The following is a 14463-nucleotide window of genomic DNA, read 5'->3' on the forward strand; positions in this document are numbered from 1 at the left end:
TGCATAAAATCTGATTAAACGACCACTGAGATAATTTTGTGTTCAATGTGGCGACTCCGTGACGTCACGACAATAGCCTGGCTCATCAGTTTACAGTTAGTAAAACCAAGATTTAAAGAAATGATTTGTGTTGCAGTGGCTTTCTCGGAATAATCAGGTAACACCAAACCTCGGATCAACATCGGTGGACGAGAAAAATATATTTGAAGGTACATTTGATTCTCATTGTATTTCAATTGGTAAACAATCTTATCGCTATCTAGCACATCTTTACTAGCCTTTTGGTGAGTTAGTAAGCCTATGCATTAAATTCTTCTTACTACATTTTTCTATAAAGTTGCCAAGCATTTGTCTTAGTTCCTTGCAGCATTTCGGATTGTCATATCTTCATAACAAGGAGTTGCGCTTCCATGACGCACGATTGCACGCGAGGTTAACGTAACGCTATTGCATCGTCTTCTTCCACATCCTGCATGAATGAACCCTCGAAAAACATTTGTTTTTAGATTGCACTTAACAAATTGACAATCGACACCTTTGAAACGGTCATTGCATCGATATGCTTAAGCCTTAAGTGTTTTTATGACGTTATAACCTATCTTGGTTTTGTTTTGTTTTTTCAAACCGTGAGTTCTAAGATAAATAAATGACATGCACACATCAATTTTCAATACTCAAAGTGATATCAGTGATATAAATGTGATACAAATGTGATGTGATTGATGGAGAGTGCATTAAACACAGCGTTGTCGTCATAGTCTCGCGATGTTACCGAATGAGCGCTGCATGCCCTTTCATAACCAGAGTGGGAGTACAGTGACGTCACCAGTGCGCAAATCCAAAATGACTGTGGTCAAATTCAAGCAAGTTCCTGCTAAATTTCAAGCCAGTCATATTGTGTATTTTAAGGGACAACAATAAACATGTGAAAGCCTTTGTGACAATGTGAATCAACATTGAGGTTCATTTTTCTTGGGAAAGGCAGTGAATATGAAATATTATGATAAATTTTTGGTTTGCTTTCTCAACCGTAGGCCTGCACAAATGGGGCGCCGAAAATCCAAGCGAAAGCCTCCCCCCAAGAAAAAAATGACAGGCAACTTGGACACCCAGTTCACATGCCCGTTTTGTAACCACGAGAAATCTTGTGATGTGAAAATGTGAGTTCACCTCAAAATGCCTTGACAACACAATGTAAAGCATTGTTAACGAATATTTCTATCCAGGGAGCGAACACGAAACACGGGAATTATTTCATGCAGCGTTTGCTTGGAGGAGTTCCAGACTCCTATAACATGTATCCTTTTTTTCACTAATGTATTTTTCAGACTTTCAGGTGCAAGGTCATAGTATTCATCCAAAGTAATGTACAAGAGGGCTGAAAATGTAATAAAATTCAAACTAATAGGAATGTTTTTGAAAGAATAGCAAGCATGGGGAGAAAATGCAAACTTCACACATGGTTATCTTTGGATTTCCTTAAGTTTTTGTTCAACAGATTTGTCAGAACCAGTGGATGTTTACAGTGACTGGATAGATGCGTGTGAAGCAGCCAATCAGTGATCATTTCTTCATTTCCAATCTGGTACATCTAGTTATTGTTTTGTTTGCACCATAGAAATAGTATATTGTTTAGGTAAATGACACTTTGATTACTGAATCAGATGTCAACTTTGTCGCCATATTGGAAATGGAGCCTTGTAGCGGTGAATGTGGAATGGGAAACATTAGCTTCTGAGGCAGAGCTGCCACATCCAATATGGCGGATCTTTGACATCACAATCCATCAACTCATTCAATGAGACATCTGTCTAATAAGTATTTTCTTGATGTCATGTAATGTGGTGTTTAATCTAGCCTCATTTACATATATCAAACCCAGCATTTCACATTCCTGTATTGTATGTGGTTCCGTGCAGTTTTTTTTTTTTTTTTCCCAGTATGTTTGTATTTATTTATTTATCTCTGAGGGCCAAATTGACATGTAACATGATGTTGCCATCACTGTTTACCTTTTTATGCTCTCCACTGGTATTGTTATTAGAAGGCCCTTTTTAGTGTTGATTTTAATCCAATCAATGATATTTATTTTACTGTGTAGTAATTGCCATATTTTAGAACAAGTATGTACAAACAGGAAAAAGAGATCTCGTATTTTCACTCTACTGTACCTACACAAAAGATTGTTTCTTTTTAAAAAAAAAAAAAAAAACCCTTTGCATTCTTTGCATGCCTTTTAAGATTACAGTAAATCAGAATTTTAATTTTCAAGTGTTTTTATTGCACAAATGTCATGTTTAGTGAAAGCCAAAATAGAAAAAGAAAAACATATACGTATTGTTGAAATACAGTCTGATCTTAAAAGGTGAAATTTGACCACTGACAAGGTTTTTACATATTTTTGATGACACAGGTCAGTAAATGCACTGTAAAAATGCTTATCTTGCTAAAATCCGTTTTATTCAATTAAAGGAATGTTAAAAGATTTGACCGACTTTGCTCACATGCTTTTAAAACACTAGATGGCGCTCTACTCCTAGCTGCAAGGCTTCCTAATTTTAGCACGGTGACTGTAAATCTCAACAATATGAACCACACTGTAGAACTCCATCTGAAATATGTACTTCGACTTGTGCCCACAGATTGTGCACATATTTCTGCTCTCTTAAAATAAAAGTATCGGGCAGCAGCTTGTGGCACTAATAGCAACATTACATTCAAGACATTTGGTGAGGTACAGCAATACGAAATGGCATTTAAAAAAAAAAAAAAAAAAAAAAAAAAGGAGCAACAGCATCAAGCTGGAACAAGTTCACAGGCAATTAGGTATCCGTATTTAAATTTCGAACGCTGTCCAATTGCTACTCTGGTTTTATCATTTCTTGACCCTCTCTGTAGTTGTCATTATACTCAACAGGCAAAGTTTTGAGGTACATTCCACACAAACCACAACTGCAATAGCATATGCCAGGAATCATGGGTAATTTTAGCAGTGGATGACTTATCGAAATCAAAGTAGGTGCTCACATGACAATGTCTGAATACTGTAAATCTATTTGTCCTGCATCCTCCATTTTTGTCAGTCATGGCCAGAAGGAGGAAATTCCTCTGGAAAAGTATCAATGTGGGTGGCACTCCAAAAAAAAAAAAAGGTCAGTAGCACCAACATGACAGAAACTCTTGTGTGGCTGTCTAATTACAACACAGGAATATAACGTGATTAAAAAAATGATCTATAAATAGCAATGATATTTAATATCAACCTCTTGAGTTTCTGGGCCACTCTAGTAGTGATTAAATAGGTTTGGGAGGGAGGGGGAAATATAGAAGTGGGCCACAATATAAAAGTTAGGCCGTAAAGTAAACACTATTGTTATGCTCATGGAAAGACAAAACGTTTCCCAAGAGTCAAAATGTTAAGAGGCAACGATGACGTCAAATCGGTGTTTAAATAACAGTCTGGTGGGGGGCTGCTCATCACAAAGTCCTGGTCACTTGTCTAAAGTTTAGCAAAGGAAGGCTTTTGAGGCCGTCTTAGTCAGAGTACTGGTTGTAGCCATCAAACGCAGCCTCGCTCCCGTTATTGTAGTAAGTCTCGGCGGGGGTGGCGCAGTACTTGGTGTCGTAGACCTGGCGGTGGAGGCCGTAGGTAGTCATGCCCTGCTGGGAGGCCACTTTGTTGGTGCCCATCTGCAGTGATATAGTGGTGGTGTCACAGTTCTCCAGCTCCAGTTTCTTGTCAAAGATGTGCCTCCTGGTTCCTGGTGCTGTCATGCCAGACTGGAGAGAGAAAATCCCAAAATCATCAGAGAAGAACACATTGATAGATTGTTGCTTGAAGTCAGGTGTGTCTTCTCACTTGGTTGGCTCCTTTGTTAGTACCCATTTGTAGACTGATGGTGGACTGATCCATGGGGTTGTCCATGCCCATCCTGGAGTCGAAAAGATGGCGTCTCGTGCCGTAAGAAGTCATACCTTTTTGACTGGCGAGCTTATTGGTGCCCATCTAGAGATAATACAGAGTAGGTTATCCGATCAAATCCTGTTTTGACTTGTGATCCCAAATGCGGCTTATACAGGGACTATGCGGTTCCTGCTCCTGACCTGCAAGCCGATAACGTTGCGTCCCTCCCTGAGTTTCTCTGGAGCAAAGCGACGCTGCTGCTTCTCAGCATACTTGACCCCAATGTCATATTTGGAGTGGAACCCTTTTGACTTGGCCTGAGGACAAATGACAGTCATATTCTAAAAAACCTTTAGTTTCAAAAGGCATCTTCATTTCAACATTAGTGTGGAGTTTGTAGCTTTTTTGCTAAACACGACAGCAGGTCAAAGCAGGTCATGTTCAGACAAAATCCCGAGAAGCAAAGGTCATGTTTACACAAGCATATGGCTGCAACATCGGTGAGCAACTCTTTTGAGTACAGAGTTTATTTGCCTTTCAAAAACAAAAGGACAGTAATGTCCAAATAATGGAAAGGAAAGATGGTTGGTTTGAGGCATCTATTAGTCTGCCGATAACAATGTCTTGATCGCCCCCCCACAACGATCATTTGACAGCGAGAATGGCTCCTAATGAGTTGTTTTGCCACCAGTTAACTACTGGTTGGTATGCAGCGTGGTCGTTCACCAGCTATGCTAGGCAACAACAACAAAAACAACAACAACAGCAGAGGCAGCACCCTGTTGTGGCCAGAAACCAAAATAGGTAAACACCACACCTACAAAAAAACAATTAGAACTGAGAAAGGTGAAAGAAAACAAAAAGTTGCCCTGATTCAAATGTTTCTGATTACCACGAAGACTGAGAAAGACAAGCAGCAGTCTAATTATTTATTTGAGGAAAAACAAAAGAGCAAAAAATGGAAAACAGCACCGTCATGGCTTGTGTGTGAATGTTTGTCCTCACCATCCCCGCCAGAGCGATGAGAGTGGACTGGACCTGCGTATGGTTGACGTTCTCAAACAAGTCGTTGGCCTCAAAAATGTCGTGAAGTTTCAGGCCGTACTCTGTGATTGCACGGACAAAATTCCCAATGTTTTCCAACTGAGGAGGACGGCAGAGAATAGAATTAGGCGGGGAAACGGGTCGACTCGAAACATATTGACAATTTCGTTCATTTCTTCTTTACTTCTCTTGTGGAATCACAAAAACCCCCAAATCTCAACTGTAAGGTACTTCTCACAGTGCAGTCATTCATCCTTCCATTTTCTAAAGGCGGTGGATGAATTGAAGCTATGCCAGATGATTTTTGGCCAGAAAATGGGCTACACCCGGAACGGGCCTTTTGCCAGTCGATCACGTGGCACGTTGTGACAAACAAGCGCATCAATGGACAATGGAGGCTTCAATTAAACAAAGTTTTTGTGATGTCGGAGGAATTCCGAGTGCTCAGAGGACTGTGAGGCAATAGCGCAAACCGCGTTCTAGCTTTGGTGCTAGCTAGTTTTCCAGCGTGATATGCTCTGAAGAAGAAATGATGAAACATCTTGATCAGAAGAGATAGAAGACAACTCCGTGATGACGTTTACCTGGTGCCAGTTTTGACTGGAGCGGTTGATTTTTCTCACAGAGCCTGGCTGGAGAACATTAATGAGTCTGCGAGGAACCAGAGGGACATAAAATAAGGTGTACAAAAAAAAAAATCTGCAATTCAAATCACACACGCAATGGCCCCGACAAAGGATCATTTCGTAAGTGAATCATATTTTTGATTACGGGACTAGAAATCTCACTTACTCGCAGAGCACGACTCCATCTTTCAGACTCTCCATGAAGTTGTCTCCAATCTTCTTGCTGGTGACATCCTCAATCCATAGCCTGAGCCCCTCCTCCATTTGAGGGTCATACTTCCCTGCCAACTGACAACAAAACAGAGGATAAATGAAATGCAAAAGCAAGCATCACCTAAATCTCAAGTTTATTTCGGTCCTGATTTTATGTGGCATTGGTGTTTCGATTCACCAATCACTGTTGTCATTATTTAGAGCCTTTAAAAGTGGTCTCGCTAATATTCAACTATATTCATTCAGAACAATTTTGCGGTCACAAATAAAATGCTCAAAAGTACTCGATGTACCGACTTAAATGGCAAGGTCGAGTTTCCCCTCATTTGATCAACATCTGCTTTTGCTTTTCTGTAATTGCTTCTAATTAAGGTGGCTGCAATATTGATTTTAATGTGGTTTTAAAATCCTTTTAATCGACAGTCATAAATCACTATTAGTGCATTATGTCACAAAAGTAATTTTTTTTTCAATGGTGGTGGAGGAAAACAATCCATCAAATGAATATAAAATATACAGTTTACACTCAATAAAACAATAAAGACCAAAAAAAAAGCTGTCGGCAGACAAACAAAAAAAGCAATCCGCCCAATATTTTTCTTTGAAATACAGTAAATGGCACACCACTTTTGAAAATATGTTGACATGACAGGAAAAAAATGTCAGTAGGCTCTTTTGTCTACTTTCTGTCCTCTTTTCCTGACTGTGTCATAGATAAGTCCTGAGGCTCTGAGATGAGCAGCCAACACAAGCAACATTTCCAATCTGGATGGACGGGGATGGTGTGTGTAGCTTCCACTAGATCACACCAAACTTGGGAGAAACAGCTTTCCCAGACCCCCACCCCGACTAACCTACTCTCCCTTGTTGACTGGCCAAGCTCATATTTCTCTCGCTCTCTCTCTCAGTCTGGCTTTTTGAGAGTATTCCCTTTTACAGTGAATGGCATAGAGCCTGATAAAGACAAGCCAACACGGAAAGGTCCTGCTTCCAGCCAAGGTGCTTTAGTTGTATTGTTGGAAGTGATTTTCTTTCAGACCAAACGGATTAAATCAATATTATGACTCTATGAAACAAAATGAAGAAACAAATAAATCCACATCACATGAATGATCATTCAGAAACTGCAAATGGGCTAAAAGACTTTTTTTTTTTTTACTAATAATCACTTACAGAATAGTTGAAGTTTAAAAGTTTGACCATTGCATAATTAATTCTAATTCCATCATTTAAAATAAAATAATCAATTACAAATCAAACCAGATTTTGGGGTTTATAGAGGAGCACAACTTTTAAGGGTTCACCAGATTTCTTTTACCGTTCCAAGTGTGATCCCCTGGCACTACTTTGTCTCGGCCAGCCAAGTTGGTGTCCTGCTGTGTTCCGTCAGGACAGTGTTTTTGTCATTCTTGACTCCCATGTAAACTGTTTAGGCTAAACACACTTTCTCAAGTTCCGAGCGAGGGTCCCGGTCACTCCTTAAAAGGCCATTTGTTTATGACTAATGAACCTGTCAGTCTCACGTCGGCATGTGTGCTCCTCCCCGACATCTCTATGCCGGAACGTCCCGTTCGACCGTCAGAGAAGGACAACAAATATCTCGAAGATGACAGCAAAGTATTTATGATCCCGGAACTGAATGCCATCAATGTGCCCATCTTTATAGTGCATGAGGATAATGATTGCTGATCTTCTGCACACTGAAGTTGAGCTGCTCTGATTCATCACAACATACAATTGCCAATTGAGGAACAAAACAAAGCTTAGTGCTGCATCATCAAATCCTCTTTATTGGAAGTTGACCACAGTAAATGCTTGGAATATTCTTTGCAATTCACACAAACGTGTCACTTGCAGGTTTAGGGTTGGTCAAAGGTTGCTAAAGCTCATTCAATTGTCTGCTTTAGGAAAATGGTTTCTATTTAGTAGTGTTTCTATTTGTAATTCCATCCGCAGAGGAGGTTATGTTTTTAGTTGATATTTCGTCATCAATTAATTAATGTTGAGGTTTCATTAATTTTTGTTGTTGTTGAGCAAATCTTGTGATCTAAATACTCGTTTCCTTTCAAATGCCACGCAATAAACAGCCACTGACGACGGTCTACTTTCAACTTCATAACAATCAAGGTTCTCGCTTATGCAATGAAGGCAGGACCGTTGCAGCAGAAAACCTGCAACTACTTACCATGCACCTGGAAAAAAAAATGTTACAACTATAGAAATTAGAGTGAAAACATTTGACGGACTTCTTATTCGACAGCAAGAGCAAATCGATCGTAACTTTTGACAGATCACGACACCTACGCCGTTTGGGTGGAAGCGGAATCGCAGCATCCCTAAGCGACGATTTTGTTGGACTAACAAACACTCCATGTCTGAAGACACTTTGGAATCTACCCCGGTTTTAAAAGTCCAACTTACCTTACTCTTGACCTCGGCAGAAAGTCCGAACGCTGGTCCACTCCTGAAATGTTGTGACATGGTGCTGTTGAGTCTATTTACAATGAGAGCAAGGTAGAACTTTAAAAATGGTCGCACAGGTCAGAAGTTCTGAGTCCAGGACAAAAAAAAAAAGAAGCAGGCAGGAAAGTCCCCAACTAATCCGCAAGTATCTGATTTTATTTGGAGCAGTTCTATTTGGACCCTGTGCTGAAGTGTGGACGCAACTTTCCGACACTTTTCAGAATGTGTTTTAAACTCTTCCCAACTGTGTCGCCAGTGATTGGCCGAGGCTTTCGTCCAATCACGTTGCAGCTTCCTCATCGAAGCCTGTGATGTCATCGCTTCGGAATTACATCCAATCAGTCACTTTTTCCACCTCCAAGCCCGCTCAGGGATGCTTAGATTATGTAGATTATGTCACTATCCAACTTGATTTAAAATACAATTAAAAAAAAGGTCAATATATATCATATCTGTAGCCTCTAAACAAAAACATATTTTTCTTAGTTAGGGCTGAATCACTTTATAAACTTATAAATATATAGTTTTGTACAAATAAATAAATCTAGACTATCTACTGACATGAAATGCAAGAAAAAAGTTGGTCCCATTCGAGCTGTGGGTCTTTTTTCTCACAGGAGTTCTCGAGGTGTATTATCCCTGTCACGTAAGAGTCTCCTGAGGGTCCACCCACCATGAAGCCAAGCTTAGTAGAGGGCTGGTGTCCTGGGATTCCCTCTCGAACCTTCTCTCACTATTTTTTCTTCCTAAAAAAGAACCCTAACCACAAGATTGGGATCTTAATCTCTCACAAGTTATCAGTATGAATTGCATGAATCGAATTTGATATGGTGACTATTTTACTATTAGTAATTTGATTTTGCGTGAGCGATCCTCAAAATATATATATATAAAAAAACAATGAAGTTAATAGCAAGAATTTGTTTGAATATTAAAAATGTCTCCAATGACTGCAGCATGTCTGTATGATTTTCCATAACAGTGACGAGGCATAGCCTGACATCACTCAATTACGTTATGTTTCCTCTTTTACACCGAGTTCGCCCTCTCACCTATTCTCTGTCGAGCTCCCTGTGTTTCATGCGCCCACACGCACACACAGGCTGATGACAGGGGAAGGAATGCAGCAGATTCAGAAGGTCTGTGGAGCAGAATGACAAGAGAGGGGGGGTGGCTCCCCCGAGAGAGCATGATTCACCCCATGCGTTCTCTTTTGTTTGTGTCACTAGCAGACACATGGGCGACAGGCCAATCCGATGGAGTAACAGAATGGACAGATGGTACATAGAAAAATGAGTGCAGACACACACACAAATGTGAGAAGAAACCAGAGTACCTGGTGGAAACCAATGCAGGCACGGGGGGAACATGCAAACTCCACATGGGAGGTGGAATCAAACAGTGCATCTCTGAACTGTGAGGTGACGTGCCACCAAAAATTTTGCAGACACGCATACACACGTGCGCACACACACACAAGCGAGAGTCCTATAAACATTTGGGATAGAAGAAGCGGTAGCACGCTTGTGGAATGGACACTTTATTTGGGCATGATGGAAGAAGCGAGAGGCTCTGCCGACTGAGAAGTAATGTCTTGTGAAAAAGGAATCGCTCACACTAAAAATAACAGACTACGGTCTTGATATTTACTGTGTGGTAAGCTTTATTATTTATGTTGGCTCAAGACTCCAGATGACGTCCGATCTAATGAGCTACTTGTGGCTACTTTTAATGTGTTACATAGTATCTCACGGACTTGATAAGGTCTTGCTACTTGATGAGTTGGAGTTTACAAATGTGTATTTTTCAAAAGCCTAATTTGGAAGATATGAAAAGAAGCAGCACTAAAACTGTTTATATTACTCTCGGATTATTTGCAGTTCTTCCTGTCGGTTGGCACTAAAACACACTCGCATGGCACATTCCAGAAGGAGCATTTCAGTAGCTGAACACCTTCAAAAAGGCACTTTAGATGGTTGAGGGGCTCCAGATGAATGCAAATAAAAGAGTGCAAGGACTGAAACGGTGCTGAAAGGATATAAAATGACTGGATGGAGGAAGGACAGGAGATGAGAGGGAGATTAGAGCAGTTTCACTAAGTCGCTTTCCCCACCCACCAAGAGCCCTCTCCTTATTCTCTTCTGCCTTGCTATTTATGGTAGAAGGCCTCAGGATTCTGTACAACGAAGAGTAGGTCTGAAGGATGACTTCATGGCATTATAACTCCTACCTGTGGTTGATCTTAGACAGGAAGCATCAAACAAACCTGGATTTGGTCAATGAGATTAGCTAAACATGCTACTAAATCTCCAGGTCACATGTTCTAATCCACGCCTACTTTTGACAATTTTGTCCATGCTGCCATCATTTGGTGATAGATATCCCAAGTGGCTTTTTGTCAGTTGCCTCAGAGACTCGGCTACGCTGCAATTTAAAAAAGTCTTCAGAAACTAAAACGCAAGAGTCTCGTCCCTTAAGTATCAAATGCTAAGTGAAAACTCAGACACTCAAAAGGAAGTGTCAGGAGTGGGATTTGAACCCACGCCTCCAACTGGAGACCAGGAGTCCCAACCTACCCGGGAAGGATGTACACCTTGAGTCTGTCGCCTTAGACCACTCGGCCATCCTGACATTGGAAGCCTCCCATAATGGAATGCAACCTATGACTGGTGCCTGAGGAGGATACCCAAAAACTGCTGAGACACCCTTAAGGAAGTGTCAGGAGTGGGATTTGAACCCACGCCTCCAACTGGAGACCAGAAGTCCCAAACTACCAAGGAAGGCTGTACACCTTGAGTCTGGCGCCTTAGACCGCTCGGCCATCCTGACATTGGAAGCTTTACTTAATGGAATGCAACCTGTGACTGGTGCCTGAGGAGGATACCCAAAAACTGCTGAGACACTCAAAAGGTAGTGTCAGGAGTGGGATTTGAACCCACGCCTCCAACTGGAGACCAGAAGTCCCAACAGAGGATGTACACCTTGAGTCTGGCGCCTTAGACCGCTCGGCCATCCTGACGTTGAAACCCTCCCTTAATGGAATGCAACCTATGACTGGTGTCTGAGGAGGATACCCAAAAACTGCTGAGACACTCAAAATGAAGTGTCAGGAGTGGGATTTGAACCCACGCCTCCAACTGGAGACCAGAAGTCCCAACCTACCCTGGAAGGATGTACACCTTAAGTCTGGCGCCTTAGACCACTCGGCCATCCTGACTTGTGATGTTAATCTTAATGGAATGCAACCTATGACCGGTGCCTGAGGAGGATCTCCCAAAACTGCTGGGACACCCAAAAGGAAGTGTCAGGAGTGGGATTTGAACCCACGCCTCCATCTGGAGACCAGAAATCCCGATTGACCAGGGAAGGATGAACACCTTGAGTCTGGCGCCTTAGACCACTCGGCCATCCTAACGTTGAAAGCCTCCCTTAATGGAATGCAACCTATGACTGGTGCCTGAGGAGGATACCCAAAAACTGCTGAGACACCCAAAAGGAATTGTCAGGAGTGGGATTTGAACCCACGCCTCCAACTGGAGATCAGAAATCCCAATTTACCAGGGAAGGATGAACACCTTGAGTCTGGCGCCATAGACCACTCGGCCATCCTGACGTTGGAAGCCTCCCTTAATGGAATGCAACCTATGACTGGTGCCTGAGGAGGATACCCAAAAACTGCTGAGACACTCAAAAGGAAGTGTCAGGAGTGGGATTTGAACCCACGCCTCCAACTGGAGACCAGAAGTCCCAACCTACCACGGAAGGATGTACACCTTGAGTCTGGCGCCTTAGACCACTCGGCCATCCTAACTTGTGATGCTAATCTTGATGGAATGCAACCTATGACCGGTGCCTGAGGAGGATCTCCAAAAACTGCTGGGACACCCAAAAGGAAGTGTCAGGAGTGGGATTTGAACCCACGCCTCCAACTGGTGACAGGAAATCCCAATTTACCAGGGAAGGATGAACACCTTGAGTCTGCCGCCTTAGACCACTCGGCCATCCTGACGTTGGAAGTCTCTCTTAATGGAATGCAACCTATGACTGGTGCCTGAGGAGGATACCCAAAAACTGCTGAGACACTCAAAAGGATGTGTCAGGAGTGGGATTTGAACCCACGCCTCCAACTGGAGACCAGAAGTCCCAACCTACCCTGGAAGGATGTACACCTTAAGTCTGGCGCCTTAGACCACTCGGCCATCCTGACTTGTGATGTTAATCTTAATGGAATGCAACCTATGACTGGTGCCTGAGGAGGATCTCCAAAAACTGCTGGGACACCCAAAAGGAAGTGTCAGGAGTGGGATTTGAACCCACGCCTCCAACTGGAGACCAGAAGTCCCAACCTACCCAGGAAGAATGTACACCTTGAGTCTGGCGCCTTAGACCACTCGGCCATCCTGACTTGTGATGCTATTCTTAATGGAATGCAACCTATGACCGGTGCCTGAGGAGGATCTCCAAAAACTGCTGGGACACCCAAAAGGAAGTGTCAGGAGTGGGATTCGAACCCACGCCTCCAACTGGAGACCAGAAATCCCAATTTACCAGGGAAGGATGAACACCTTGAGTCTGGCGCCTTAGACCACTCGGCCATCCTGACGTTGGAAGCCTCCCTTAATGGAATGCAACCTATGACTGGTGCCTGAGGAGGATACCCAAAAACTGCTGAGACACTCAAAAGGTAGTGTCAGGAGTGGGATTTGAACCCACGCCTCCAACTGGAGACCAGAAATCCCAATTTACCAGGGAAGGATGAACACCTTGAGTCTGGCGCCTTAGACCACTCGGCCATCCTGACGTTGGAAGCCTCCCTTAATGGAATGCAACCTATGACTGGTGCCTGAGGAGGATACCCAAAAACTGCTGAGACACTCAAAAGGTAGTGTCAGGAGTGGGATTTGAACCCATGCCTCCAAATGAAGACCAGAAGTCCCATCCTACCCTGGAAGGATGTACACCTTAAGTCTGGCGCCTTAGACCACTCGGCCATTCCGACTTGTGGTGTTAATCTCAATGGAATGCAACCTGTGACCGGTGCCTGAGGAGGATCTCCAAAAACTGCTGAGACACCCAATAGGAAGTGTCAGGAGTGGGATTTGAACCCACGCCTCCAACTGGAGACCAGAAGTCCCAACCTACCACGGAAGGATGTACACCTTGAGTCTGGCGCCTTAGACCGCTCGGCCATCCTGACGTTGGAAGCCTCCCTTAATGGAATGCAACCTATGACTGGTGCCTGAGGAGGATACCCAAAAACTGCTGAGACACTCAAAAGGTAGTGTCAGGAGTGGGATTTGAACCCACGCCTCCAACTGGAGACCAGAAATCCCAATTTACCAGGGAAGGATGAACACCTTGAGTCTGGCGCCTTAGACCACTCGGCCATCCTGACGTTGGAAGCCTCCCTTAATGGAATGCAACCTATGACTGGTGCCTGAGGAGGATACCCAAAAACTGCTGAGACACTCAAAAGGTAGTGTCAGGAGTGGGATTTGAACCCATGCCTCCAAATGAAGACCAGAAGTCCCATCCTACCCTGGAAGGATGTACACCTTAAGTCTGGCGCCTTAGACCACTCGGCCATTCCGACTTGTGGTGTTAATCTCAATGGAATGCAACCTGTGACCGGTGCCTGAGGAGGATCTCCAAAAACTGCTGAGACACCCAATAGGAAGTGTCAGGAGTGGGATTTGAACCCACGCCTCCAACTGGAGACCAGAAGTCCCAACCTACCACGGAAGGATGTACACCTTGAGTCTGGCGCCTTAGACCGCTCGGCCATCCTGACGTTGGAAGCTTCCCTTAATGGAATACAACCTATGACTGGTGCCTGAGGAGGATACCCAAACACTGCTGAGACACCCAAAAGGAAGTGTCAGGAGAGGGATTTGAACCCACGCCTCCAACTGGAGACCAGAAATCCCAACCTATCAGGGAAGGATAAACACCTTGAGTCTGGCGCCATAGACCACTCGGCCATCCTGACATGGAAAGTTACCTGTAATGGAATGCAACCTATGACTGGCCTGAGGAGGATCCCCAAAAACTGCTGAGACACCCATAAGGAAGTGTCAGGAGTGGGATTTGAACCCACGCCTCCAACTGGAGACCAGAAGTCCCAACCTACCAAGGAAGGATGCACACCTTGAGTCTGGCGCCTTAGACCGCTCGGCCATCCTGACATGTAAAGTCTTTCCTACAAAATAATAT

General features: G+C 43.3%; 2 protein-coding genes and 19 non-coding genes across 22 annotated transcripts; 1 reads left to right on the forward strand and 20 right to left on the reverse strand.

The window, feature by feature from the left end:
* The first annotated feature begins 60 nt into the window (after positions 1-60).
* elof1 (elongation factor 1) lies at positions 61-2466 on the forward strand. The gene is made up of 4 exons (XM_085934225.1): positions 61-209; positions 1035-1160; positions 1227-1297; positions 1499-2466. The coding sequence occupies exons 2-4, from the start codon at positions 1045-1047 to the stop codon at positions 1561-1563; spliced, it is 252 nt and encodes an 83-aa protein (XP_085790351.1). The 5' UTR covers positions 61-209; positions 1035-1044; the 3' UTR covers positions 1564-2466.
* Positions 2259-8486, reverse strand: cnn1b (calponin 1, basic, smooth muscle, b). Of its 2 annotated transcripts, none has more exons than XM_085934222.1 (7): positions 8209-8486; positions 5741-5862; positions 5533-5599; positions 4910-5047; positions 4105-4221; positions 3860-4006; positions 2259-3780 (listed from the first exon to the last, which is right to left on the reverse strand). In XM_085934222.1, the coding sequence occupies exons 1-7, from the start codon at positions 8266-8268 to the stop codon at positions 3535-3537; spliced, it is 897 nt and encodes a 298-aa protein (XP_085790348.1). In that variant the 5' UTR covers positions 8269-8486; the 3' UTR covers positions 2259-3534. The 2 variants fall into 2 exon arrangements, with proteins under 2 accessions (XP_085790348.1, XP_085790350.1); XM_085934224.1 differs by lacking the exon at positions 8209-8486 and adding an exon at positions 7106-7448.
* A 2282-nt stretch (positions 8487-10768) lies between these two features.
* On the reverse strand, positions 10769-10881 carry trnal-caa (transfer RNA leucine (anticodon CAA)). Its single transcript has 2 exons — positions 10844-10881; positions 10769-10814 (listed from the first exon to the last, which is right to left on the reverse strand). It is a non-coding gene; the product is annotated as a tRNA-Leu (tRNA).
* Positions 10882-10966: 85 nt separating this feature from the next.
* Positions 10967-11079, reverse strand: trnal-caa (transfer RNA leucine (anticodon CAA)). The gene is made up of 2 exons: positions 11042-11079; positions 10967-11012 (listed from the first exon to the last, which is right to left on the reverse strand). It is a non-coding gene; the product is annotated as a tRNA-Leu (tRNA).
* An 85-nt stretch (positions 11080-11164) lies between these two features.
* On the reverse strand, positions 11165-11269 carry trnal-caa (transfer RNA leucine (anticodon CAA)). The gene is made up of 2 exons: positions 11232-11269; positions 11165-11210 (listed from the first exon to the last, which is right to left on the reverse strand). It is a non-coding gene; the product is annotated as a tRNA-Leu (tRNA).
* An 85-nt stretch (positions 11270-11354) lies between these two features.
* On the reverse strand, positions 11355-11467 carry trnal-uaa (transfer RNA leucine (anticodon UAA)). The gene is made up of 2 exons: positions 11430-11467; positions 11355-11400 (listed from the first exon to the last, which is right to left on the reverse strand). It is a non-coding gene; the product is annotated as a tRNA-Leu (tRNA).
* Positions 11468-11552: 85 nt separating this feature from the next.
* On the reverse strand, positions 11553-11665 carry trnal-caa (transfer RNA leucine (anticodon CAA)). The gene is made up of 2 exons: positions 11628-11665; positions 11553-11598 (listed from the first exon to the last, which is right to left on the reverse strand). It is a non-coding gene; the product is annotated as a tRNA-Leu (tRNA).
* An 85-nt stretch (positions 11666-11750) lies between these two features.
* trnal-caa (transfer RNA leucine (anticodon CAA)) lies at positions 11751-11863 on the reverse strand. The gene is made up of 2 exons: positions 11826-11863; positions 11751-11796 (listed from the first exon to the last, which is right to left on the reverse strand). It is a non-coding gene; the product is annotated as a tRNA-Leu (tRNA).
* Positions 11864-11948: 85 nt separating this feature from the next.
* trnal-caa (transfer RNA leucine (anticodon CAA)) lies at positions 11949-12061 on the reverse strand. Its single transcript has 2 exons — positions 12024-12061; positions 11949-11994 (listed from the first exon to the last, which is right to left on the reverse strand). It is a non-coding gene; the product is annotated as a tRNA-Leu (tRNA).
* Positions 12062-12146: 85 nt separating this feature from the next.
* Positions 12147-12259, reverse strand: trnal-caa (transfer RNA leucine (anticodon CAA)). Its single transcript has 2 exons — positions 12222-12259; positions 12147-12181 (listed from the first exon to the last, which is right to left on the reverse strand). It is a non-coding gene; the product is annotated as a tRNA-Leu (tRNA).
* An 85-nt stretch (positions 12260-12344) lies between these two features.
* Positions 12345-12457, reverse strand: trnal-uaa (transfer RNA leucine (anticodon UAA)). The gene is made up of 2 exons: positions 12420-12457; positions 12345-12390 (listed from the first exon to the last, which is right to left on the reverse strand). It is a non-coding gene; the product is annotated as a tRNA-Leu (tRNA).
* An 85-nt stretch (positions 12458-12542) lies between these two features.
* On the reverse strand, positions 12543-12655 carry trnal-caa (transfer RNA leucine (anticodon CAA)). The gene is made up of 2 exons: positions 12618-12655; positions 12543-12588 (listed from the first exon to the last, which is right to left on the reverse strand). It is a non-coding gene; the product is annotated as a tRNA-Leu (tRNA).
* Positions 12656-12740: 85 nt separating this feature from the next.
* Positions 12741-12853, reverse strand: trnal-caa (transfer RNA leucine (anticodon CAA)). Its single transcript has 2 exons — positions 12816-12853; positions 12741-12786 (listed from the first exon to the last, which is right to left on the reverse strand). It is a non-coding gene; the product is annotated as a tRNA-Leu (tRNA).
* Positions 12854-12938: 85 nt separating this feature from the next.
* Positions 12939-13051, reverse strand: trnal-caa (transfer RNA leucine (anticodon CAA)). Its single transcript has 2 exons — positions 13014-13051; positions 12939-12984 (listed from the first exon to the last, which is right to left on the reverse strand). It is a non-coding gene; the product is annotated as a tRNA-Leu (tRNA).
* An 85-nt stretch (positions 13052-13136) lies between these two features.
* On the reverse strand, positions 13137-13249 carry trnal-uaa (transfer RNA leucine (anticodon UAA)). The gene is made up of 2 exons: positions 13212-13249; positions 13137-13182 (listed from the first exon to the last, which is right to left on the reverse strand). It is a non-coding gene; the product is annotated as a tRNA-Leu (tRNA).
* Positions 13250-13334: 85 nt separating this feature from the next.
* On the reverse strand, positions 13335-13447 carry trnal-caa (transfer RNA leucine (anticodon CAA)). The gene is made up of 2 exons: positions 13410-13447; positions 13335-13380 (listed from the first exon to the last, which is right to left on the reverse strand). It is a non-coding gene; the product is annotated as a tRNA-Leu (tRNA).
* An 85-nt stretch (positions 13448-13532) lies between these two features.
* On the reverse strand, positions 13533-13645 carry trnal-caa (transfer RNA leucine (anticodon CAA)). The gene is made up of 2 exons: positions 13608-13645; positions 13533-13578 (listed from the first exon to the last, which is right to left on the reverse strand). It is a non-coding gene; the product is annotated as a tRNA-Leu (tRNA).
* Positions 13646-13730: 85 nt separating this feature from the next.
* On the reverse strand, positions 13731-13843 carry trnal-uaa (transfer RNA leucine (anticodon UAA)). Its single transcript has 2 exons — positions 13806-13843; positions 13731-13776 (listed from the first exon to the last, which is right to left on the reverse strand). It is a non-coding gene; the product is annotated as a tRNA-Leu (tRNA).
* An 85-nt stretch (positions 13844-13928) lies between these two features.
* trnal-caa (transfer RNA leucine (anticodon CAA)) lies at positions 13929-14041 on the reverse strand. The gene is made up of 2 exons: positions 14004-14041; positions 13929-13974 (listed from the first exon to the last, which is right to left on the reverse strand). It is a non-coding gene; the product is annotated as a tRNA-Leu (tRNA).
* Positions 14042-14126: 85 nt separating this feature from the next.
* On the reverse strand, positions 14127-14239 carry trnal-caa (transfer RNA leucine (anticodon CAA)). Its single transcript has 2 exons — positions 14202-14239; positions 14127-14172 (listed from the first exon to the last, which is right to left on the reverse strand). It is a non-coding gene; the product is annotated as a tRNA-Leu (tRNA).
* Positions 14240-14322: 83 nt separating this feature from the next.
* Positions 14323-14435, reverse strand: trnal-caa (transfer RNA leucine (anticodon CAA)). Its single transcript has 2 exons — positions 14398-14435; positions 14323-14368 (listed from the first exon to the last, which is right to left on the reverse strand). It is a non-coding gene; the product is annotated as a tRNA-Leu (tRNA).
* Between the last annotated feature and the right edge of the window lie 28 nt (positions 14436-14463).

Source organism: Syngnathus leptorhynchus, chromosome 16 (assembly GCF_054491065.1).
Source record: "Syngnathus leptorhynchus isolate UIUO chromosome 16, UIUO_Slep, whole genome shotgun sequence".
NCBI lineage: Eukaryota > Metazoa > Chordata > Actinopteri > Syngnathiformes > Syngnathidae > Syngnathus > Syngnathus leptorhynchus.

Bases quoted from the DNA above. Each gene is read 5' to 3' on its own strand.
- elof1 (XM_085934225.1), top strand. From the start codon at position 1,045: ATGGGGCGCCGAAAATCCAAGCGAAAGCCTCCCCCCAAGAAAAAAATG. The intron at 1,161-1,226 runs GTGAGTTCACCT...ATTTCTATCCAG, and splicing joins AAATCTTGTGATGTGAAAAT to GGAGCGAACACGAAACACGG. The intron at 1,298-1,498 runs GTATCCTTTTTT...TTTGTTCAACAG, and splicing joins GTTCCAGACTCCTATAACAT to ATTTGTCAGAACCAGTGGAT.
- cnn1b (XM_085934222.1), bottom strand. From the start codon at position 8,268: ATGTCACAACATTTCAGGAGTGGACCAGCGTTCGGACTTTCTGCCGAG. The intron at 5,863-8,208 runs GTAAGTTGGACT...TTTTGTTGTCAG, and splicing joins CTGCCGAGGTCAAGAGTAAG to TTGGCAGGGAAGTATGACCC. The intron at 3,781-3,859 runs GTGAGAAGACAC...TTCTCTCTCCAG, and splicing joins CTAACAAAGGAGCCAACCAA to TCTGGCATGACAGCACCAGG.